This window comes from Tetranychus urticae, chromosome 2, assembly GCF_039701765.1.
Source record: "Tetranychus urticae isolate SD_2017Ah chromosome 2, NJAU_TeUrti_SD_1.0, whole genome shotgun sequence".
Classification (NCBI taxonomy): domain Eukaryota; kingdom Metazoa; phylum Arthropoda; class Arachnida; order Trombidiformes; family Tetranychidae; genus Tetranychus; species Tetranychus urticae.
This window is the reverse complement of record NC_142959.1, coordinates 3868867-3894413: the sequence shown is the minus strand read 5'-3', so window position 1 is coordinate 3894413 and position 25547 is coordinate 3868867. Positions and strand designations below refer to the sequence as shown.

Here is a 25547-nt window from a genome sequence, read left to right as displayed (position 1 = left end):
GATGTAAAAATAGAGACACAGAAATGGAAAGACTGTAAAGACGGGAAAAAGGGAAGAAGAAGATGAAGATGAAAATGAAGGCAGATTGGGAAGGAAGAAAATCGATATAATATTATAGTTAGGAAGAAAGTAGCATAAGAAAACTGTGGGTTTCAACTGTATTTGGATCCACTTTTTTCTCTTTCTTTCTCTCTATTCTTTCTCCTAAAACCCAAACAATTTCAATTTTTCTTTTTCTGTTTTTATTTTCTTTCAATTGTTTTCTTCAGTTAATTTTTTTCTTTTCATCTGCTAATAAATATATAAAGTACAACATCTAAACAAGTGACAAGTCAAATTAGACAAACTAAAAGGACATCAGATGATATTAATTTGAAACACTATCAAACCGTTAGTATAACAAATCAACAAACAATCATCACCTTTACCCAAAACATTCACTTTTTTGTTCAATCGTAAAATATATTGTCATAATTTTTTGGTTGCCAATCCTTAAAATCCATTCCATTCACCGTCTCTTTATATTTGGTTGTTTTCCCTGTTTTCCTGTATCTCTTGATTTGCCACCGTTTATTTGGTTGTTTTCCCATTTCATCTTTTGCACCACATTTTATTTCCACCCCACCCTTTGACACTTATTTTCCTCTCTAACTCAGTGTCAATTGTAATCAAATTATGTGGACAGACCATCAAAATCATCATTACCATAACCTACATTCAATCCTTACCAGAGAGTCATCATTTAATTTCATTTTAATCATGTTTTGTTTTACAACCTTGTCCTTTGCTCTTTCAAAAGGTCGCTTCACCAGTTATTTTAAACATTAACCAAAAGGACTGTGCCAACATCATAGTTTTGATACTTATTTGTAGTTAACCAACAATTGGCTGTACATCAACACCGCCATCAATCCGTTAATAGTCATCTATTAACCATCAGGAATAACTCACCTATTCCTTGTATATTAACGGTAAGTCTAATTTGTCTTTACATCAGTTAATCTTCACCATTGAATCCCTTGGTTCACTTTTAAGCTTGCAATTTATTCCACCAAAGAAATCAATTCTTAGCCATATTAAATCGGCATTTACATGAGAATCAACTACAAATGTTAAATCCATTTGCGCGCTTCTCACCAAGCAACTCATGGAGTCATTGAAAGAAAATCACTTTCAAGAATCATTTTCCAGATCTTGTTTTTCTCCATCTCAACAAATTTGAAATGCATTTCTTCATTATCTCTGGTTCATTGAATAAATGAAACCAGTATTCCTAGGATTCTTTTTATAATATTTAATGTTTTATTAAGTCTGGTTTACAATGAAAATTCAAGATGTTCAGTGTGACCAATTGATTCTTTTAAATGAAAGGTTTTTTGATGAGAAAGCTTGGCAAATCATAGGAAAATGACCTACAATTATTACCATTTATCATGTAATAAGTATCTCTACTTGAATCTTCATTGGGTGTACCTTTTGTTTCCCAAATTTCATTAAATAATTAGCCAATGTGAGTTTGAACAATTCATCATTCAGTTTCCTCCATACATTCGAATCTCACTTTCACCTTGATTGCAATATTTTTATTCTGAACCAGGGAAATGAAACAAAAATCTTAATGTTCATTTCACGAAAAATGGCCAAAAGCAAGCCAAACCCAGTCAAATAAAATTAATGTGATGAAAAAATGTTCCATCAACCTATCAATTGATTGGTAATCATTTCAACTGAGCAACATAAATACCATACAATTATTGAATGTTAAACATTGAACATTATCGTTAAATCTAACCATGTCTAAGCATGAGTCTCATACTCACAATTACTAATCGTTGTTAACATGACCATGAACCATTGAAGGAACCATTTTTTTTATTCTAAACTTTTACCCAATCCAACAATGATAAACACTTTGTTACAATTCAACTTAAAACGATAATATCACAGCATTTTCAGTCTACACCTTCCTCTACTCATTTGTGCCTGTAGGGTTAACCATTTATCACCAATTAACGTGATTACAGTTTGATTCTATTCCAATCCTTTCCTTTTCTGCAAAAAAACGACTTTCCATTTCACTTTACATTTATGATTCAACACTCTAAATGTTTCACTTTGCTATCAATTTTAATCACAACACAGGTTAATTAGGATTTGAATTAGTGTTTGAAGTATAAACCCAATTTTGATCATTGAACACGAAATAAAAATTGGCTTCTTCAAACATATGTGAACATTGGGTTTATAATCATCGTCATCACCAGTTTTATCAACAACTAATTATCCCGTGAATTTAACAATGTTTAACCATCCAACATGATCATTATAGTATCAACATGATCATCATTAACATCATCATAATGAGAAATAACTTAAGCTTTTAACTTCCCTGTTTGCTGTTTCAACAAAAATCTCTGGTTTCAATAACCAGTGAAAAAAAAGATTGAAAGATGAGAGTGGAATGGACAAGAGAGAAAAGGGAAAGAGAAATGATCTTTACCCATTCAGTTTGAAATCTTGTTGGCGGTAGATGATGATTATTATGATTATGATGAATTTGTTGATGGTCAATAGCAACTCATTTAATCTGGTTAAACTTGTTATTGTGTATTTGACCGCAGGCTTTTAACAGTTCCATTCTTTACTTTTTGTTCATCTCTCAACTCTTTACGGTCAGTATCAACTTTTCTCATTCCATCCTTTTCCATTTCTCTTTCACTCTCTCTTTCTACCTTTCCCTTACTCTCCCATCGTCTTCATTACTTTCTTTCATCATCATCGTCATCCCCATCAAGCACGCCTTACCGATAACATTTAAAGCTTGTAATCATGTTGAAACAAACACCCGGTGTATCATGCACTCTCTTTAGTGTCTATTTGTTCATCTTTAACCGCTTCCATTTTACCACATTTTCACCATAATCTATGACCATCATTGAAACACCATTGGAATCACTCTTTTTCTGGTTTATCATTCTAATGTCATGACAAATCATCTCTTTACGCCAACATTCAATAGTCTTAACAGTTAAACTCGACCTTTGGTTTTTTTATACCTTTTCACTTGCTTTCCCATGTCTCCTTATTTATCAACCTAACCGTTTATTTAGCCGGTCATCTGTTTTTGTTGCTACAATAAGATTACTTCTCCAACGGATAAACTCATCATATCTACATTTTAATTTAATTGTTATCAACTTATAAATTCATGTCTTGTAGGTTTTCTGGTAACAAACCTTTGTGCTTTCTTTTTTTTCTCTTGTGATTCTCTTCTGGTTCATCGGCCATCTTTGCATGTTTTATCTCATTTCTTTAAATATTTTGTTCTACTTTATCTTTTTCACTTTGTTCTGTTTGCCTTTGACTACTGAGTAAGCAAGTTTAAGTGTTAATTGATTATTAATTGTTCACCGGTATAACCAAAAGTGTCCATTGTAACCTGCAAAAGAGGGAATATAAAGTGAGTTTATCCAATGGAAAATGAACGTCTTTTACCGGTTTTCGCTAAACCAACGTCTATCACCAAAACCAGGTTAGACCTTATGTTTACTTTTTTTTTAACTGTTTTACCCAAAGAATCACAAACTTAACCCAAAACCCATTTTTTTGCTAACTTCACATTCTGGTCTTTTCATGCCTTCTTATTTCATCATTCATGTGTGTTTCTAAACCCTCTCAATTAGTGATCGTTTCCTTTTCCTGTTTTCTCTTTCTCTCTCTACTTTTCTCTGTCTTCACTTTCCTATTAATGTTAGTTTCCTCTTTTTTTAAAAGGTAAATTTGCACTAAAATATTCTCTTTTCTTCTCTTTCGCCTCATCTCTGTCTATCTTCTCTCTAATTTTCCCTCTCTTTCTCTTTCTTCTGGTTTTCTTTGCTCTGAAAGCTAGTGTTTTTAGCTTCTTAATACATTAAATTATGTTACCTTTATTTTTTGCTGTTGAAGCCAATTTGTTGACTACTATCTTAACCTTGAAATTATTAGATTAAATTCAGGTAAACATTCTGGTCTCATCAGCATTTTACCATTGTTTTCTCATCATCTTTTCATCGTTTCAACTCTACTCTCTATCCTGGTTCCTTGTGGCCAATAGCAAAGTCAACAATTTCTCGTTTTTTCTGTTTTGTAAAACTCGCAATCTTCCGTGACAATTATGATTCTCTTGATTCAATTGAATTAGAGTTGATGAAACCAATTAATTCAGGTGAATGTTACTTGCAATTTGGTGAAATGTAACAATATTGAATTGTAACCTAAAGCGTCAACATATCAACAATAGGGATTTCAACATTATCCTCTTGAGCTATCATTGATTACTGGCCCACTCGTTTTTTTATGTCCGTTCTTCGTTTCATGCTTGATTCAGAGCTTCAATCAATATTTTCATGCTCATTTCAACTGCTATATTGAACATTTTCATTTTACAGAAATTAGAGGAATGAAATTAAAAAAACTATGATGTATCGATTTTGATGATTGTTTTTTTTCAAAATCATTTCAACAGTCACCAACCAATGTCATAGCAATTACAATTGTAGTTACAATACTTTTACCATTTTGTCCATTGATCACATCATCATTATCATTATCATTATAACCTTTTTCTGTTCAAATGTTGTTCATCATTCTGACAATTGCCTGATACTCATCAAATCATTAGATCAGCCAAACAAAACAATGATAAGTTCACAGTCCATTAGTGATACGATTTACAATAATCATTGACCAAGTAAGAAATTAAATAAACCATTGAAAATATAATAAGATTAAATGTAAAAATTTTACATTATTGAAAATTTATTCTTATTGCTCAGGACAATTTCATGAAAGTATCTGTCTATGTGTATCATCACAAATGTAGGTACGGAAGATACAACAACAAACTTTGAATCTGATTCGTTCTTCAGCCTGTTGTTTCCTTCAGCGTTCATCAGCTTTGGCTATGAATGAATTTAGTTCACTTGCAATATTTGAATTTTGACAAAAGTCAATACATTGTTGATATTTTTCAAGTTTCATCATGCATTCGACAGCTCTTAGGACTGCTTTCTTGTTATCCGCATTATACAGCCTTGTACTTTACTGCTTGAAGTGCATCTTGCATGGAAGATCTAAAATTTCCAAGATGATAATGGGTAGAAGCTCTATTATTACACAGAATTGAATTCACTGTCATCAAATTTATAATCTAAAGCTTTAATACAACAGTCGATTACAATACAAGCCCACAATGGTTATTGTCTTGTTCTAGGGTAAAATCCAAAAGTCCAATATTGATTGCTGAATTATGCGCAAATTAAATTACATCATTTGCAAGATATTCTTACACTATTTCAAAATTAAATATCATTATGGAATTCAAATTGATTGTGAAATATTTTTCTTCGTTTAGTCTTAATCAGTGTTATTTAATACTGAAATTGTTATTGAATTGCTCAAATTACTGAGCATTGAGTTTTATTTTTGTTTCATTTTACTTATAAGAGATGGAGCGAGCGAGCAAAAACAAAAAAAAATGAAAATTATGATGAGATTCTCATGATGAGAAGGGAAAGAAAGCTGAAAGTAATGGGAATTGAGATTTTAAATTGAGGAAAGTAAAGGATGATTGAATTGAGAGGACCCTTTTGACTTGAAATGAGATATAAGATGATGAGCCAAGGAGCTCATCGTTAGTCCCATAATTAAATCACCATTGGACCAAACTAAACTAATCAAATGAATCTCAACATTTGGGACCAACAAAGCTGGTTTACTGTACAGATACAACCAAATGGTTATCAATAAAACTATTCAAATTGATAAGGATAAAGATGATTCAGAATCCTTTACATAAATCTTAGCAATAGGTGGGATGATTGGATAAGAAACAACGGTTTTCTATCAAATGCTCATGTTATTATCTCAATCTTGTTATACTTTCAAGATATATTTGAAGATAGTTTGAAACTCAAAGCACAAATGCTAATTGTATTGAAATCGACACAATTTAACATTCGCTTTAAAGTCTCAGCACTTAAAAATCAAAGCTAAATTACAAACCATGTTAGCAGAACGAATCTGTATGAAGTAAAACTTGAACCATTTGTCATCAAATGGTCAAGGATTACCTTTTCATCATTCAACTGAATGAAAATTTAGTTTAACTCATTGAACCAGCCAGACAAGATAAAAAAATATTTGCTGAAAATTTGCTTAAAAAATCAGAAAATCATGGTTTATTGATGTTTTCCAGCTCGTACTTCTAGCATAAAAATCAAGATACTTTTTCGCTACTCATTTGATTCAGTTGAATAGCATTTAAACAATCAAAGGTTTTCAATTGCAGTAAACACTTTCTTCCCAAATGTTTCAGTTTTTCAGCAAAAAATTCCCCAATGTATTAATATTTACCTAAATGCTGTCAGTTAAACTTCTGAATACAATTGCAACCTCTGAATGTCGATGTTTTCAATCGGTTTGTCATTTTCTCGAACTGATTGGAAATTTATTATAAGAAAAGATTATTTGGGTGAAAAATCAATTGATGAATTTTCTTGTCGGGTTAAAAGTCCTCACCACAATTTAAATCATATCTTACTTTTAGCTCTTTACATATTCAATGGTTCAGTGTTTATACAGTTTGCTGAATAAATTATTAAAGATTTTATGCTCTCTAAGCGAATTAACTAATTGTATCTTTTTCTTTACCTATTTCGTTCGCCATCATCATCTTCGTCATCACTTCTCATCCAACTATCTGACCTTCTACTCAATGTTTCTTATTTCACCCAAATTTCATCATGTGGATAAAATAATCATTGTTAACATCCTCACCATCAACTATTCAAGTGTTATCCCATTGTGACCTCAGCTTAGTTTTGGTAAAAAAAGATTGCAAATTAATGTTGTTAGCTTATGTTAACATGTTAATTTCAGCATCTCTTTCCACGTCTTTTTTTGCGAGCTTCTTGCAAAGACGATGTTTCTTGAAATCACAGTTTCTAATAATAATTGTGATGTTGATCTTCTTTTCGATTCATCTTCCTTTCTCCATTTTCCAGTTACATTTGAAATTGCTCAAGCCATACTTGTTTAAATTAATCATTTATTCAATTTATTTAATCATTCAAGCTCAAAAAATGCACCAAAAAATGTGAAAATTGTTGGAAAAATTTTCACAAAATGTGCGATGGATTGACTTGTTGTCTTTTCATATATCAAATCGACATTTATCTATTAGAGGAAAAAAACTCAATTTCCTAGTCTTGATTCATATTTATAGTTGAACCCTTTTATTTTTATTGGAACCAAATTTTCACTCAATTTCCTGGTTGATAAATTATTTAGTTCATGATGTTGCTACAAATCTGTTGATTCCTAGCAAACTTGGTCATTTTCAGGCAATAATCTCAACACAAAGATATAAAATAATCCTATCAATGGACTATGAAAATAATTCATAAAGACTTTTCAATTTCAAAGATTTCTATGAAAGTTCCAAGTTTAAAATGTTCGTCTTTTAGAAAATTCATCCGAAATCAATTTTATCGATTTTCAAGTCTTCCAATGTAACTATCAAAAGCTTACTCGCATACAAAAAGTTACTGACGATCGTTAATATTATTGATGATTTTTCTAGTTGTTATTTCCGTGTCTAGTCCATATTCACCAACCCAGATTAAAACTTGAATCCATTTAATCTCCGATCATGTAAGCTGAGGTCATCATTGCCAAACACATTGTTAATGATGAATATAAGCAAATCATGTAATCAAAAAGATACTTCGATTAAATAATTGAGCAAAGTAATTTATCCTTAAGTCAACTTTGATTTGAAGCTGACAATCAGACTCAAGGTGAAGACATGTAAACGTCAAATAACCTGAAATCTGGGAACAAGTTTGTCCTCAATCAATCGAACTCATGTAAATTGGCTTCGAAGCTCAAGACACAATTTTCTATTCATGTAAAGGGTGTTAAGGTTTATTTGTTCCAAAATGGAAAGGAGAAAAAACAAGCTTACCTTAAGATAAAGATGAAAATGATAATGAAGAGATGATAAAGATGTAAAGCACAAATGAAATTGAATCTTTATCATCTCTTTCATTATCATTGTCATGTTATCATCATTTTCATCTTTATCTTAAGGTAAGCTTGTTTTTTCTCCTTTCCATTTTGGAACAAATAAACCTTAACACCCTTTACTTCTAATTTCAGTTTCCAAGCAAATTGAAACGCTTTCAAAAGTTGAATAAATATTCATCAAAACCCAATATCATGAAATTTTCTCAGTTTTACCAAGTAAATATAACTTTACATTTTGTTATCGATCACTGATATTTCCAGAATATGAAACCTCAGAACAGTCTAATCCTTTTCTTTTACACATTACCAGAATATCTTAAGATTGTTTGAACAGTTTCCATTATCGATCTGAAGTTACCTTTTGTATTTAAAAAGGGCAACTAAGAATACCAATTTTCATGAACAAGAAAAATGTTTATGAATTTACCATGTGATTAATTAATGACGAATATTGGCGATTATTGGATTTCATGGATTCTTAACATTTGAAATGTGATACTCTGATTTGTTCTTGTTCAGCTTCATGGAAATGTTGAACTTTTTTCTCTCTCTCTTTGCTCCTTTACCTTTCCTCAAATTGTTGTTTTGTACTTTTCATTTTCCTGTGATTGGGATTTCTTTTTTTTGCTGTTGCAGTGACTTTTCCTTTCACTTCTTTTCATCTCTTCTCATCTTCCCTGTCTCATCCATTTCATTCTTACTCTTCTGCTAACTGAATCTGAAAAACTGATTATTCCAAGTGAATACAATCAATAGTAAAAATCAGTTGTAACTCTGTCACCATTTTTCAAGTAGACTGGCGAGCATGTCTATTTGAAAAGATATTTTGTTCATCGATCAACTGAGTGAACCATGATATTCTTATTTTTCATGTAACTATTACTCTTCTGCTAATATAACCACCATTACTTGTCCTTCATCTTCATCACCATTTTTACGTTGAAACACACAATTTTTGCTGACCCAAGATGAAAATTTTTATCCTTTTCATCTCTTTCTTTTTCCCTCAACAACCAATGAACAATTAAAGTGATCAGAATCGTTTCAGCTGCTTACTCAGAGCAGAAAGAGTAAAAGATGAACATTAGGAAAAAAATAGACAGTGAGTTTGGAAAGGAAAAGTTCATAAAAATGGTTTACAAATCGATATTTTTTTGCTTTGCAACTATTATATCTAATAATAAATATTAGCTTGTAAATCATATTGAACAATTTAACATCAATTCAGATGTTTCACCGAAAGATTCAAGATTCAATTGTAAAACAGTTGTCAGCAGAGTTGCAGATAGATGGTTGAACAGTTGATTACACTAAATTGATTGATTCATGAAATATCCTCTTTAAATGGGCAAAAAACTCGTCCAAAAGTGAAACTGAATAAACGTTCATATTGATCTTGTCTCATTGTTGAATCTTAATTTGTTAATTACGTTGCCGTCTAGTTAACAGGATGATTTATCTGATTATATAAAATTACACTCGAGTTGCTTCAATTTGCCATGTCTGATGACATGATAATGCATCAACTAACTAAGTTGATCTCGAAATGTAATTGTATTATAAACGGCTTGTAAATGCTATAAAAATTAGTTGTAATAGTTTCATCAATTATCACAAAATTTGCATGAAATTGCGTGAATTTCATAGTAACCTGAAAAGGTAAATTTTCACTTCTGATTTGATGTCACATTCAGAAAACATTGTTTCCATTAAACGTTGAATCGACCATCTCGGACCAAATAAAGTCTCGATTGTTGACATTCAAATAAATTTACTTCTGATTATTGAGAAAATAGTAAATCTTCAGAAGTCTGAACATGATTCAACTGAAATGTTAAAAGTCAATTTAAACAATTTGTACTTTCCAACCAAATCAGTTTAACTCTTTAAGTCTTCAGTCTTCAGATTTATTCAGCTTCTTGTTCAAAATGTAATACAATTTAATATTGTTTCTTGAGCTTCTTACTGAAATCTGTGATACGCATTCCTCAGCCTTCTGATTAATCTGACCTTTCTAAATTACTCTAAAATATCAATTCACGTCAAACGCAATGATCTCAACGAATCTAATTATTCAAACCGATTAATGAAACTATAATTAGACAAAATGTTGATAAACCCTGATTAAACTAATTTCCGTTGCATTGTTAATTAAGATAGCTTTATTTCAGGTAAATTTTGCTCATGGGATTCTGTTTCATTCTTCATTCGTCAACATTTGAATAGTCGTTAATCTAAATTGCTTATACTCTAATCTTCCTTTTCCATTCATCATCAAAATCGATTGACTTAAAGGCCATCATTTGCAATAATTGATAGTTAAATACGAAAAGCAAACTCGATCAAATAACCAAAAAGCAACAAAAAAATCATTCAATTATAAACCTTTTTTAAACCCAAATTGAACCCAAACCCAAACCTTTGAAATATGAGGATGAAAGTATCCAAATTTAGGTGAATTCAATAATGTCAATGAATCGAGTTGAAAAGGTAAAAATTAAAACTGATTGTCTCAATAATTATTCATTGACAATAAACTTATTCAATTTTCAATTTTGATAAAGTTGATTGAAGGAATCGATCAATCCTCATCATTCAAGGCTTTCAAAACGAACCCTTTATTGGTTAAATTACGTTGTTGTCTCTCTGGTTTATCATTTATTTCATTCATCCACACTTCCGTTTGAAATTAAAAAATATTAACTGAATGATAATAGTGATTATCATGGAATCATGAAAAATTATTACAACTCTGAAGCCTTGAAAATCGCAAAAATAAAGTGAATGAAGATGATTTGGTAAAGCCAAAAACAATTTCAACATTGATTACCTATTTTTTGTTTGTTTCAACTTGATTTGCTTCAATGAAAAAGCTTGATAATTAGTTTTCCCAATCACAATGATAATAATAAAATAGATTAATAGCAAAAATTGTTTGCCTCATTGGTGATTTACCGAATGTAAATTCATAGCATTCAGTTAATTTTCACTTTCTAACCTTTCCTTTTCAACATTCAAGGTTGACTTTTTTTGTGGTTCAATTTTTGCACTCCCTGAAAAGTTTCAATAATCATGAGATTTGTTCATTAACCATTCCTTTACCATGAATCCAACAATTTCAACATTTCCACTTATAAACACTTTTAATCTTCATATCAATGAAATCTTTAGCAGACTTTAAATTTATTCAATTACATTTTCCCATCAAATATTCATCTTTTTTCATCATCATTTAGGATATCAAATTGTCTGTTTATTCATCTCATTGTTGTATTCAAATCAAATGAACAGTCATTTACTCGGAAAATGTGATAATGAATATGATTAACAATGATTTGCATTGAAACTTACATATTGCTTACACAAATCCAATGGTGAATCAATTTGCGTTTTTTTTGCAAATGCATCAGATATTGGTCTAAATACCATTTAATCTCCACTTCAATGGCGTTTTACTGATCAAATGATATTAAATTTGTTTAACTTTACTCATTAATATTCATTTTCAAACAACAATTATTGATGATTGAAGTATGTGTTGATATTTCATGAACATCAGTCACACAATAACGATTACAAACATAATGATGGCAACAATGAAATAAACCGAAAGGTTAATTTTAAGGTTAATGGTTAAAATTATCAGGAAAAAGTTGATTCCAATTCCAATTATTCCAATAAGCATGGAAATTTGAAAAACAGAAACATTAATCGGTATTTCCACCGAGTTTCAATGAAAAAAAGACAATCAAATCAAAAATTGAAATCGATACATTTTCTGGTTAAAATTTTAACCAGAAAATCTCAAAAGTCACCAGAAAAGACAAGCTTCTCAAAATTAAAAAATGTTTCTTTTCATTCACTTCTTTAGTTATCTCTTTACTTTATTTGAATTGAATTCAGATGATTCATATTGTTCATCACCTGATTGTTACATCGATCATTCAAGTTACTATCGACATTGTTTGTCTTGTTTTCCTATTTTTTAGCAATCCTCTTACCCAGCAATTAACCAATTTGCAATCAAAAGCAAAAAAAATCTTTACATTATCAAAACGTCTGTTCTTTTGTCACTCTTCATGTTCATTTCCCTCCTTTTTCTTCTCTATTCATTTTTTCCCTTGAAACACTTGAAAACTAATAAACCTTGATTTTAATATTTATCATTGATTAATTGTTTGGGTGATTTAAGTTCATATTGAATTGCTTGCTGTTTGGCAAAAAAGGAGGAGAAAAGGACAGTTACACTTTTATAAATCTTGTTATCGTCAATTGAAATGCTATAAATATACGTAGCCATCATCTTGTGTCATCCTTTTGTTTCTTGAATCTCATGTTGACTTGTTTATTCTTTTTCCATATTCAACTTGTACAGAATTGGCCATGTTTTTTACCCCTTAAACTATCATTTGTTTTAATTTAAACGATTTCCTTTCTTTTCTTATTTAACTTAACGGATTTTTTATTTTTGTAAAAGCCAACTCAAAGTTTAACTCTTCAACATTGTCTTCAACCAATTTTTAACCAGTTTTGCCTTCTGACTAAATCAAGTCTTAACCAGCAAAATCAACAAATCTTAATGCCTCTTGATTTAGATTGACCTTTTCCTTTGTTTAATACTCATCTAGTAAAAAACCGTCATTTTTATCTTTTGCCTTGTCTTTTCAACTTTACTGTTCATCAAACGTTTTTGATCTTTTTGTACAATCCTTTATTCAACGGAAAAAAATCAAATTGATTGATTTTAATAGATTGTCAAGAGTAAGGAAAAATGACGCTTAAGAGCACGCTGTAAGTTAACTTATCATTTCTTCAAATTCACTTTTCTTTCAGTTTTCAACGGTTTTCATTTTCCATTCAACTCAAATTGTGTTCTATTTGTTTTTTCACCTTTACAACCTTTATTTATAATTTCAATTTTTTGTCATTAATGTTGAACAATCTTTCCAGTTCAACATTAACAAAAGACTGTTTCAATGGTAAATTTGTATCAAAGTGAACAGTCAACTCTAATTGGTGCTAAAATATGGCGTTGAAAGAGTTTTCATCAGCCTTTTTCCCTTTCTATTCATGATATTATGATCTTGTGTATTTAATTGGTGGATTTAGTTATTTTACTTTAAGTAATATGATGCAAAATGCATCTGTCAACATTGATGACTCTTCCATTCACCATTTTATTTCACGCCATCACAGTTACGTTTCTCAGTTGATGTCAGTGTAATGGAATCAATGACGATGCTCTTGTGTGTTGATGTAAAACAAAAGCAGGACATGTGAGTTAAAGTTGAAGGTGAAGAGGGTGATAAGTGACGATGATCTTAAGAAAATCTGAAGAAAAATGAAGTTGTGAAATTGTATATAACATGAGTTTTAATCCAGTTTAGAATTAGCATCTACAAGATGTAAAAGAAGAAAAAAGTAAGTCATCCTCCTTGTTTGGCTTGGGTTCAAGCCTTGAGAAGGAAAACGAAAAAGGTTCTGTTGATATTTCCAAATTTCAATCTTCATCTTTTTTCCCCTTTGCTTTTCTTTCTTCATTCTCCATCTTAATTTTTTGTTCTTCTTAACCACCAAACGATTATCATGCTCTTTTCCATGTACCACTTTGACTTTACCATTCATCGTCTCAATTCCATTGCTTCTGTTAACAACATTAAGCTCATCATCATCTACAACCGTTAATGATCTTACACTTCATTTTGTATAATCTTCATTGTAAAGGACGTTTCATTCAATTTATATTTTATAATTAGTATCGTTTTCATTAAGTGAGAAGAAGAAAGTCAAATCAAAAGTAAAGTTTAATTACTGCTTTGATTTCTATTCCTTCCACCAGTAAGTGATATTTATAATTCTGTGTTTTTGTCTTCTTTGATATTGGTTTTGTTACCATTTGTTTCTCAAATCAGTCTAGTTTCAATTGATTCCTTCGTCATCTTTGCTATATTTAGAAGTAATATAAGAAGCTGTGTTGATTGTTATGTTGTGGAATAAATTGCCGCTTTCTCAAATTGCAAGTTGCCTTCTGTTTATGTGCATTTCTTATTAACGTCATCTTTTATTTTCTCTTTTCCTTTTATTCTTCATGTTATTCTCGATGTTTCCCTAATGATGATTGTGATGATAACTTGACTATTAATACAACTAATAATGATCACAATAATGTCAATATCAACATTTTACCAGGCCTTGGATGGATGCTAATAAAGGTGGTATCCCAATGGACGAGGCTCCTAAAGATCCCGGAGTCTTAACCACGCATCCATCATATACGGACACTGATTTTGAAGGTAAGTTACAATTTAAATCTGGTTATTATTCACACTCTTCCTAACCTTAACTATTTATGTGTTCACCCTTTTCAGGTCACAGAGCCCATGCTATGTATGTTGGCTTTCATGTTCCCGGAGGCTCGTATAGAAGACGAGGACATCATCGAAGGCATAAACATCATCACCATAAAAATGGTCACACAAAGAAACGAGAAGATGGAACCTTGAGCAGTGAACAAAGTGATATTCGTCCTGGTAAACTTTCTTTTCTTTCAACACTTTATTTCTCATTTATCATGTTAACTCATTTCTCTTCAACTCAATGAATTCCAGTATCACATAACTTATTTTAATGGCGCGATTGGCTGTATTTCAATTTCATTACTGACAAACCGATGTTTTCAAGTGTTAGATGTGACTGTTATGCCTTTATTGTGTTCGTTCAATCGACTGATTTGTGTGCATCAGATGAATTTTCTGCTTATTAGGTTAAGCTCTATCTTGTGAACACGTTGGATAACGTTATCAAACATCTTCACTCTTTTCGTATAATTAATTTGTTATAGACTCTTTGATAAGGAATTATGCATTTCAATTTTACATGGTTATTCAGTTTATCGTTTGGTGTTTACCAATAACCAATTATGCAATTTTTTGATAACTTTATCCAGTCAATTAATGAGATTGAACAGATGGCTTATAAAACTCAACTGGTTGGACTTGTGATTAAAGAGAGATGATAAAGGTGATGAAGATTGACTAGATGAAAGTTAATACATCCCAGTTGATAAGTGACATTGAATTTAGCTTTAGCAGTTTTGATTGAACTCATTTCATGATATCATGAATGGAAAATGTTTATTATTAATACTATCTTAGTATCTGTGTTTATTTTGTTAAGCAAACATTGCCATTCTGTTGAGGTTTCTTTCAATTAGCCCATCAATTACAGATCCTTATTTACAAAAGAGCTCTTACAGCATTTTCATCTTATCATAACTTCCAATTTTTAATTTTCAAATTTTCGCAACTCGAAAATTTTTTTAATTTTAATTTAATGTGATTTTTTACTAAAAAGCACTCATGTTAAGCCATCTCTTTCTAAACAATCAACACATTTCATGTCAATGATTTACTCTAATCTTTATCCCAACTCTGTTGAATTTTGTTCATAAGTCTAATCTTGAACTAGAGCTATTATTAGTGTTTCAAAAGGTTAATTACTCTTCATAATTTCGGAGTTCATCTTAAACTTAATCCATGAATCAGGATTTTGCACGAATATCAAAAGGCAGAAAATAGGTTAAATAAAATTTCATTACCCATTGATTTGAAAGTATTCACTGATATCTGAAATTCATATTGAAAATTCATTATTACCTTCAAATTTCTTATATTTAATAATTTCTTTACATAGTAACACCTCCAGCTGAAAGAGTTCAATTCATTTTGGGTGAAGATGACCAAGATGGTGCTCATGAATCTCATCCATTGTTCAGTGAACTGGAAGAACTTGTCAGTGATGGAAATGAACTGGAATGGCGGGAAACTGCAAGGTTGTTACTTTTGATTGACATTATAACTTGAAAAACTAAATTACAATATCTTAACAAAAGATATCTTTGTAAATATGGATATTATAGCTATTATCCTTTTTTTCATCTGAACGTCAAGTTCTTTCATCAATTCTTTATGAACTTTATTTTTTGGATAAAAACGCATTTACTATCTTTTAATAATTCTCATTTTTATCTTTTATGCAAATATTTTCCCTGTTTATTGTTCAACCCTAAAGATGGATCAAATTTGAAGAGGATGTGGAAGAAGGTGGAGATCGTTGGTCCAAACCTCATGTTGCAACGATATCTTTGCATTCTTTATTTGAACTTCGCAGTTGTATACTTAATGGAACGGTCATGTTAGACTTGGAAGGGTCCAGTTTGGATCAGATTGCAGGTAAAAAATTGTATTTACTTTTGTGGCAAACAAAAAAATGGCTAAATATTGTATTCCGAGAAAAACAGTATTACCAAGTCTTTTTTTTTCTTGACTAAAAGGTTTTATGCTGAAAATGTCATCATGGTATCATTAACATTTCTTATTGCTTATTTCACACAAGTATTTGTATTAATTCTTATATCATTACTCTTTGTCAGATCTTGTCTTAGAAAATATGGTGAATTCGGGTCAATTGAAATTAGAAGCTAAAGATAAGGTAAAAGAATCATTATTACGTCGTCATCGTCATCAACATGAAAAGAGACATGATAAAGATAAAAATCGTCTTCCCCTGATCCGATCACTTGCTGATATTGGAAGAAATTCAAGTAAAAGCATGTTTGGTTCTCACAGTAAGTTATTTTTGATTATTTTTAAAATCCACAAATGGCACAATTAGATTAATTTATTTCTGTATCGAGCTTTTGTTTTGGATAAAATATGGTTAAAATTTACCAGAAAAAAAAGGATTTTTAGATTGTTCCAAAGTAACTTTGATTTCTAAAGCTCCATCAATCTAATATTTCTCAGAGTTATTCAGTTTTTTCAGTTTCAAATCATTGTCCTCAGTTTATCCATTTCCCTAACTCAGGTCAACTTGTTTTGAATTTTTATTTACCTTTTTTGTGTTCTACCTGTGATTTGTTTCGCTTGCTTTGTCTTGTGAAACTCATGCTTGGCTCTATGTTATTTTACCATATTTGTTGTGTATTTTGCTCACATATTATCACCTCGTCACACAAATAAATGGCTAAATTATTAGGTCAGTTGGATAAAATTAAAGATAAAGATGGAGGTCATCCCAATGCTCCGGTTACCGCACCAGTAACCTCATCAGAGTGGAATCCTTCATTCGGCAAACTCTTGAGCGTTTCACTGGGTAAAAAGTTTTTACACTTAGATCATTATTATTACCTTAGTTACTACAGTAGGAAATACAAAACAGTAGTCTTCAATAAAGAATCAGTAAATATTGGCTTTTATCTAGTCCAATATATGTATGCGTATTTTACCTTTATATTTATTTAGTGAAATGCATGAAAACAATCAATCAATCAAGACAATGACAAAAACATTGATATGCATCATGCTCGGATCTATTAAAATTTATTGTAATGTTAAACACACACAAGCACACTAATGCCTAAAAATCTCAACTTGTTCATTCACCTGTAAGATATACTTTTTTCCAACCCTTTTTTTCAATACAATTTACATTGAAATTGATCAATAGTTGGCAAATTAAACAAAAATAACATTTTTGTTAATCCTGTTTGACAGAACCAATAACAATGCGTGAAATTGAAAATTGTTATCATTCATCTTCAATAGATACTTTGATATTAATATTTTTAAGATTATCATTTTTTGTTATTCTTCAATTCAACTCTTCCCTGTTTACCTTCAATGTTTTCAATCTATTGAACTGAAAATCTCTTTTTTAGTTGTAAAATTGCACGAAATTTCATCTTACATTTCTTTTTTATGCACTTTTCATGATATTTTCATGATATTTATAGATAAATAACAAATATCAATCTTTCCATCAATATTGATATTAATACATATGTTTCCATCATTTTTTATTAAACTTAACAGGCGGTAATCATGAAGGTGGATCAATACCTTTAAGTCCCAGTGCAACATCACTTCACTTAGGTGCTAACTGTCAAGGACTTTCGGGTTCATCCCTTGTGGACCAAAATGGTGCTTCTTCAGCCGATTTACAACACAAGGTATTTACACTTAACAATGTAAATAAATCAAATCACTAAATTTTTTGCTTCCTTTCAGGCGAATCAAGCATTCATGAAAAAAGTACCACCAGGAGCAGAAGCGGATAATATTCTTGTTGGGGAGGTTGAATTCCTTGATAAGCACATATCTGCTTTCGTAAGACTGGCTCAGGCTTGTCATTTAGGGGATCTGACTGAAGTACCTGTACCTACTCGATTTTTATTCATCCTTCTGGGTCCCCATAGCATTCCAGGCCGGTATCATGAAGTTGGACGAGCTATGGCTACTCTCATGTCCGATGAAGTAAATGTTTTCATTTATTATATCAAATTTGGCCATTTTTTTACAACAAATTTGAACGAACTGACAGTTGTGTTTTTATTTGACAGATTTTTCATGACGTGGCATATAAATCAAAAAGTAGGCAAGATCTTCTTGCCGGTGTTGATGAATTTTTAGACGCAGTAACTATCCTTCCCCCTGGAGCCTGGGATCCAAGCATTAGAATTGAACCACCGAATCAAATACCATCTCAAGAGTCTCGTAAAAAGCATGATCCCTCTGAACCTAAGAATATAATTGATGAAGAAGAAGAGGAAATGAAGGAACGAGAAGCAAGTGGATTAAAACGAACTGGAAGGTATCATGATAATACTACTATGCTTCATAACACAGAATTTGTTGATTTTTGCCAAATTTCTAGTCTCGTTCTTTGCTCTGTCTCAGAATTTTATAACTTTTTCCTGTTTGAAGGTTAAATTTATACATTTTCACTGCACAAATATACTTAATTCAACACCAATTCATCAGTTTATTGCTAGCTTTTTATCACTTTTCATCTCTTAACTAAACACAAATTTCCTATATATATTGAGTAACTTGTAATGGGATAACTAATATATCATGCTATCTGATATTTCGAAATGTCATCACATTTGAAAGTTTCAAGTACTTTTGCAATCACATGAGATTTTTCTGCAAAAACAATGTTTTAAATCTAAGCTTGAATATAGCTCAAGCCAACTATGCAAATTTACTTTAAAATCATTGAGATTTTACTATTTGATTTTTCAATTATTAATTTTCTTTGTTCAATTTCATGTTTTTAGATTATTCGGTGGTCTCATTAATGATGTGAAGCGTAAAGCCCCCTGGTATCTCAGCGACTTCAAGGATGCCTTAGCCTTGCAATCAATCGCTTCTGTAATTTTTTTATACTTCGCTTGTTTAGCTCCTATAATTACCTTCGGTGGTCTTCTTGGTGATGCTACAGGAGGAAATATTGTAAGCTATCAAACTTATGTTTGAACATTATTTAATTCAAACATGACCATCCGAATGTCTTTTAAACGACCTTTTAAAATGAATCTCAGGCTACCATGGAAAGCTTATTGAGTGGTGCTATTTGTGGAATAGTTTACGGATTTTTAAGTGGGCAGCCTTTGACTATACTCGGTAGCACTGGCCCAGTACTGGTTTATGAGACGATTGTTTATAATGTTTGCCAGTTAGTAAATTTTTTTTCAATATTATTCTTTAATCTTCTCTTGATAAACATTTAATTCCAATCTTGTTTTATCATGACAGAAAATTCGGGTTTCTTTATTTGTCTATTCGTATGTGGATTGGACTATGGACGGCTTTTTATCTTATGGTGTTTGTGGCCACCGATGCAAGTGCTTTTGTATGTTATATAACTCGTTTCACTGAAGAAAATTTTGCCACTTTGATCTCGGTAATCTTTATTTTCAAAGCTGTCGAAAAGGTAAAGTATTCATTGTTTTTAAACATTTATGGTTATGTTGATTAATCTCACTAATTTCATTTTCAGGTCCTAGAAATTGGTAAAGATTATCCAATACGAGGGGGTGTTATGGAAAGAATTGATTATAGCTGTAGTTGTCTTGACAAAGACAAACAATCTTATGAGATTCAGAAGTATGTCTACAATTCAACTGGAATCAAATATTGCATCGAAAACAGTGGAACTCTCGTAGGTCCTGGTTGTTACGAAAAAAATGTGCCTGATGTCTTCCTCTTCTCCGTCTTGCTTTTTATTTTCACCTTTGCCATTTCGGTATCTCTGAAAGAGTTTAAATTCACTCCTTTCTTCTCTAGTAAAATAAGACAATTTGTCAGTGATTTTTCCGTAGTGATAGCTATACTTGTTATGACTATGGTCGACTATAAAGTTGGCATTGCAACCCCTAAATTAGTTGTACCAGATAAATTTCAGGTAAGTTTATTATAAACTCTCGATAACACATAAAAGTTGAGCTTAGAAACCCTCTTCAAATAAGTTTATCCCATCGATATAAACCCTTATGGGTTCCAAATTTCACGAACAATACTTGAATATTTACCAAAAAAAAAAGGATATCAACTTTTTTTGAAGTATTGCTAAATTCAATAAAATTTCTGAATTTATTTGTGAATATTAACAAGCAATTTTTTTCGTAGCCTACTTCTGACCAACGTGGATGGCTTGTTCCTATCTTAGGAAACAATCCTTGGTGGATGCCATTGTTGATGCCGTTCCCTGCTCTTCTAGCTGTAATCCTTATTTTCATGGATCAGCAAATTACTGCTGTTATCGTCAATAGAAAAGAAAACAAACTCAAAGTAAGGCATAAGTTTATCTCTCTTTCATGTTTGAACTCTTTTAATAACATTTATTCTTATTCTCACCTCCAGAAAGGATGTGGTTATCACCTGGACCTGTTTGTCCTCTCCATTCTTATTGCAATATGTTCAATCTTAGGACTCCCATGGTTTGTTGCTGCCACTGTTCTTTCCATGACTCATGTAAACTCATTAAAAATGGAATCAGAATCAGCAGCACCAGGAGAAAAGCCACAATTTCTTGGTGTACGAGAACAGCGAGTCACCCATGTTTGTATTTTCATTCTTTGTGGTCTTTCCGTTTTTATGACTTCTGTTTTAAGAAACATCCCAATGCCAGTTTTGTATGGAGTCTTTCTTTACATGGGTACATCTTCGCTTAAAGGCTCTCAGGTTTGTTTTAATGATGGTTAATTTTATTTCTCAATCAACTATTGAATCACTAATAATTGATTTTTATCTTTTTTTATAAACAGTTCTTCGAAAGAATTTTGATTGTATTCATGCCTCAAAAATACCAGCCAGATTATGTTTTCTTACGACATGTTCCAACACCCAAAGTCCATCTTTTCACATTAATTCAAATAAGTTGCTTTACGCTTCTTTGGTTAATCAAATCATACAACAAGACGTCAATCTTATTCCCTTTGATGGTAAAGAATCGTTAAAACTTTCATACAATTAGCATTAATCTTGAATACATTCTGATTTATGAATCTTCTGGACAGATAATGATACCATATCAAACCTATAATATTGCTCTGTTATTGATTGATTAATATATTAATGTTCGTCTTTTCCTTGTATTTTCAGCTTGTTGTCATAATTGGTGTTCGTAAATGTCTGGACCTTATCTTTACTCAGCGAGAATTGAAATTACTTGACGACATTATGCCTGATTCAGTTCGACGTAAGGCAGAAGAAGACAAAGAAGACGATGATGATTCAAAGGGTGATGATAGCAATATGATATCTAATGAAAGTTTAGGTAACGTTGCTATTCCGTTAGCTAATGGCAATATACTCAAGATACCGGTCAATAAATTTAACGCGGAACCTGATCAATGTAATATTAATATAACTGAGCAGCTTGCTAAAAGTGGTACTTGGAAAAGTATTGATCAAAATCAAAAATCTAAATCTAATAAAGAAAACAAAGAATCTTCCAAAGATAAAGAAAAAGAAAAAGACAAGGAAAAGGATAAATCTTCAGGGTAAGATATTTTAGGTGAAATCGCAATGATACTAAAACATAATTATAGTTAAATGCTAGTCCTAAATATAACAATTTAATTCTAGTTTCCTAATATATTAATAGTTCCTATTTTTGCACTCATAATTGTTTTTTGTTTGCTATTGCCTCTTCCATGCGCCTTTATTTTTTTTATTAATTTTCAATTAACATTAAGTTCTATTAATTATTTTAACATTGTAGTGATATCGCCGTTTAATTTTTAATTGTTGGTACTATCAATGAGGATGATGATGATGATGAAGATGATTATTTGCACATAAATAAAATTGCACGAAATGGCCTAATCAATGAGTCCACATCGATGAAAACCATACTTCTAATAAATCAGCAATCAACCATCTTCGACAATCATCCAGACATGATCTTTAATTTCCAACCATTTTGGATTAAATTGTCCCCATTCCCGAATCTCACCATTAAGTTAATATTCACTTCCCATCAACTGTTTTCCCTCTTGATTAATTATCAATCAATCAAGACAGTCCAAGAAAATAATTTTGTTTTTTTGTTAAATCAAAAGAAAATTGTTGCAGCTCCTCAACATTGCTTTTAATTTTAACCATTGTTCTTATTATCAAAATGATGATTATTATTATTTTATTATTTAATTTGATTCCTCAAATCAACTTTCATTTTTCCCTGTTTAAAATGAAATTTCTTTTAATTTTGTTCCCATTTCTGTTATTTAATAACCAAACAAATGAATACTTATCACTATTCATTGTAATATGAAACAAGAAGAAAAAAAACAACTTAAATCAACTTTTTTTTCCTCATTTTTCCACAATTATCATTTCATTTTATCTGTTCTGAAACTGAGTATGATTGAGACAAAAATGAATCCAATAGACACAATTAAGTGTGAATTATCCACTAGACAATTACCATACAAATTACAGTAATATTGTAAGACCTTTATTTCATGTTTAAGGTATGTTAATTGCTTAACCTAATCAAATGTCCAATCTAATATCTTCATCATCAACATCCTCCAAATAAACCAAGAAAATTATGATTCTGTCTTTTCATTGATTTTTTTTCATTTTCCTCATTTTTTCACATCTTAACACATAAATTATTTAGACCTTTGGTATTTATTTCATTAGTTTTGTTTCACTTTCTCAACTCTTAATCGATTCCCGCAAGTTTAATCCTAAATAGTAAACATTAACCAATCAATGAAAAAATGATTTAATAGCGTAATCCGGTGTATTAATAACAAGATTTCATTACTCTATCATCCTTGAAACATGAAACAAACGTAAAACCAATCAATTTTTGTTTTACCATCCATACAACAACACAATAACCTTTTCCATTGAACCCAATCTTTTTTTACTCCAAACAAAACTCCATGTTTATTAACTTGTATCAATCAACTTATCATCATTTACATAATTATGAAGACATTTTTACGATTTTATCTTTGAGCTTTAAATCCTTATTCAACTCTTGCCACTTAACCTTTAAAGAACCCATATTAGTTATAATTTAATTACATTTAATGGTAATATTTCAAAAGCCAATTTTACAACTAACATTTTCAGTTGAAATGAACGCCTCTAAAATTACGTTTACTGCTAAAACAATCAAATTAATGCTTCTTAATAAATTAGATTGAAATAAAGGGTGCACAAGAAGTAGAGGCGCTTTTGGTTTTCGTTTTTTGGGTTTATTTTGATTATTTTTAAGCCAATTTTAAAACTCTTTTCAATAAGATGATTAGAAAAGTCTAGAGAAAAAAATACTGATTTATCAAAAAATAAAATTAAATCTTGATCGGTATTTACTCAAAAATCAAGAATGAAAAAAGCCTTTACTTCTTGTGCACCCCTTAAATCTACATTTTACGCTTAATTTTATCCATTTATCTGATTCTTATATTTTTTCTTCTCTTCATTTCTGCTCATCTCTTTCATTTCCTTTTACTTTCTCTTTGTATCCATGATGATCTTCAGGAAAAAGAAACGAGGTAATAAGAAAGATGCCAAAACAGAGGAAGAGAAGAAGCGACTCTCCACCATGACGGAAGAAGATGATGAGGAAGATTGTGGTATTACTATTAAAATAGATGGACCCACTCCTGTTCCGTCGGTTGTACCTTCAACTTTAAACTCACCCCAAGATGATTCAGCTCCATCAATTAAACACAATGAAACTCCTGTTTAAATAATTTCCTCATAACAATCACAATCATCTTCACTTTCATTATCCATTACCTGAATAATCAAAGAAAAATGTGAGAAGTAAAGAGATTGGTTACTGGGGAGAGATGAAACACGCCATTAAAGACTAGAGCCAAATGCTAAGACAGCAAAAGATATTGGATTTGCGTCTACTCAAATCAAATCTGGTACAAACTGAATCGAGTTTGTATTTATACATAGTATTAGTTAGTTAATTGCTGACAAAAAAAGATTCGAATGATGGGATTCTCAACTCATACACTCATACAATGAATACAAAGGTTCATAACTTAATTAAAAACTGTTGCCATTTTAACTTCATCTGGAATCACATATGTTGATTGAAATCACCAACCAATTCATTCTCATGACCACCACAATCGCAATCATCATAGTCATATATTCATCTTTATTAATCAGTTATTTTTAAATCCAATGATCTCATCTTGAACCTCAACAAGTTAGCTTAGGATAAATACTAGGGTTGATGAATAATCACAATTGTCGATAATGGAAACCAGCTAATTTGAGATTAATAACGATTGGAATAGGATTTCACGCTATAAATCATCTCGCAATCAATACAATTTTAAATTGACAATAAACATCTGCTGATATAATAGGATAGGATTCACTGATTGACCGATTGGCGTTGGATTTTTTTCAATTAAATAAGCAAATACAAGAAATTGATCAAAGATGTTACTCAATCTAGTAATTTTATGGTATTAATCTGACTCTAATGAGGATTGGGGAAGCAATTGAAACTATCCAGCAAACACTTTTCAACATTAGAGTATTTATTGATCAAACCTCTTCTCTCTTTAAAAAGAGTTGAATCTTTATAAAACAAATTTCTTCATCTTATATTGATACAGTTAAATCACCATCATCAGAAACAACCGCCATCACAGCCATCATCATCATCATTCATCATTAAAATTCATCTCTTCTTGCTTTTGTCTTTGTCAACTCAACCCAATTCATCTGAATATTCATATTGAGCTGTTCTGGGTTCTGGTTAGATCAGTTTAAATTAATTAGAAATGAGAAAGAGAAAAGCAAAACTTACATGACAAAAATGACGCTTAATTTTATAAAATTAGTTAACTATTATTGCTACGATTACAATTATTAAAATTGAATTAATATCTATTGACAATTTCAACTAGGTGATTAAAAACAAACGAACCCAAAGTTTTACAAGAAAACAAAACACTGATAATTATTATTACAATTTAGTTGAAGAGGAGTTTCAGAAAGATGTTGGTTTTCATCTGGAAACAGTTTGAATAAATAGTGTGAGAAGAGATGTTAACTTGAAGTTAATTATTGAGGAAATTGTGATGATTTAGTTGTATAATTACCTAATCCAATTGATTTTAAATTAAAACAAATCAAAAAACA

The 25547-nt window shown here is 30.8% G+C and overlaps 1 protein-coding gene across 23 annotated transcripts; it reads left to right on the top strand.

Moving 5' to 3' along the window:
* The first annotated feature begins 118 nt into the window (after positions 1-118).
* On the top strand, positions 119-25547 carry Ndae1 (Na[+]-driven anion exchanger 1). Of its 23 annotated transcripts, XM_015930835.3 has the most exons (20): positions 123-390; positions 800-971; positions 14257-14360; positions 14436-14597; positions 15760-15898; positions 16138-16298; positions 16499-16693; positions 17104-17220; positions 17940-18076; positions 18135-18380; positions 18467-18717; positions 19187-19361; positions 19451-19584; positions 19665-19842; positions 19909-20313; positions 20538-20699; positions 20772-21092; positions 21176-21352; positions 21513-21913; positions 23913-25547. In XM_015930835.3, exons 3-20 carry the CDS (start codon positions 14264-14266, stop codon positions 24121-24123), a joined length of 3669 nt encoding a protein of 1222 aa, XP_015786321.1. In that variant the 5' UTR covers positions 123-390; positions 800-971; positions 14257-14263; the 3' UTR covers positions 24124-25547. The 23 variants fall into 23 exon arrangements, with proteins under 23 accessions (XP_089123304.1, XP_089123312.1, XP_015786321.1 ...); XM_089267177.1 differs by lacking the exon at positions 17104-17220 and having other exon boundaries at positions 135-390; XM_089267185.1 differs by lacking the exons at positions 17104-17220; positions 23913-25547 and adding an exon at positions 22135-22986 and having other exon boundaries at positions 146-390.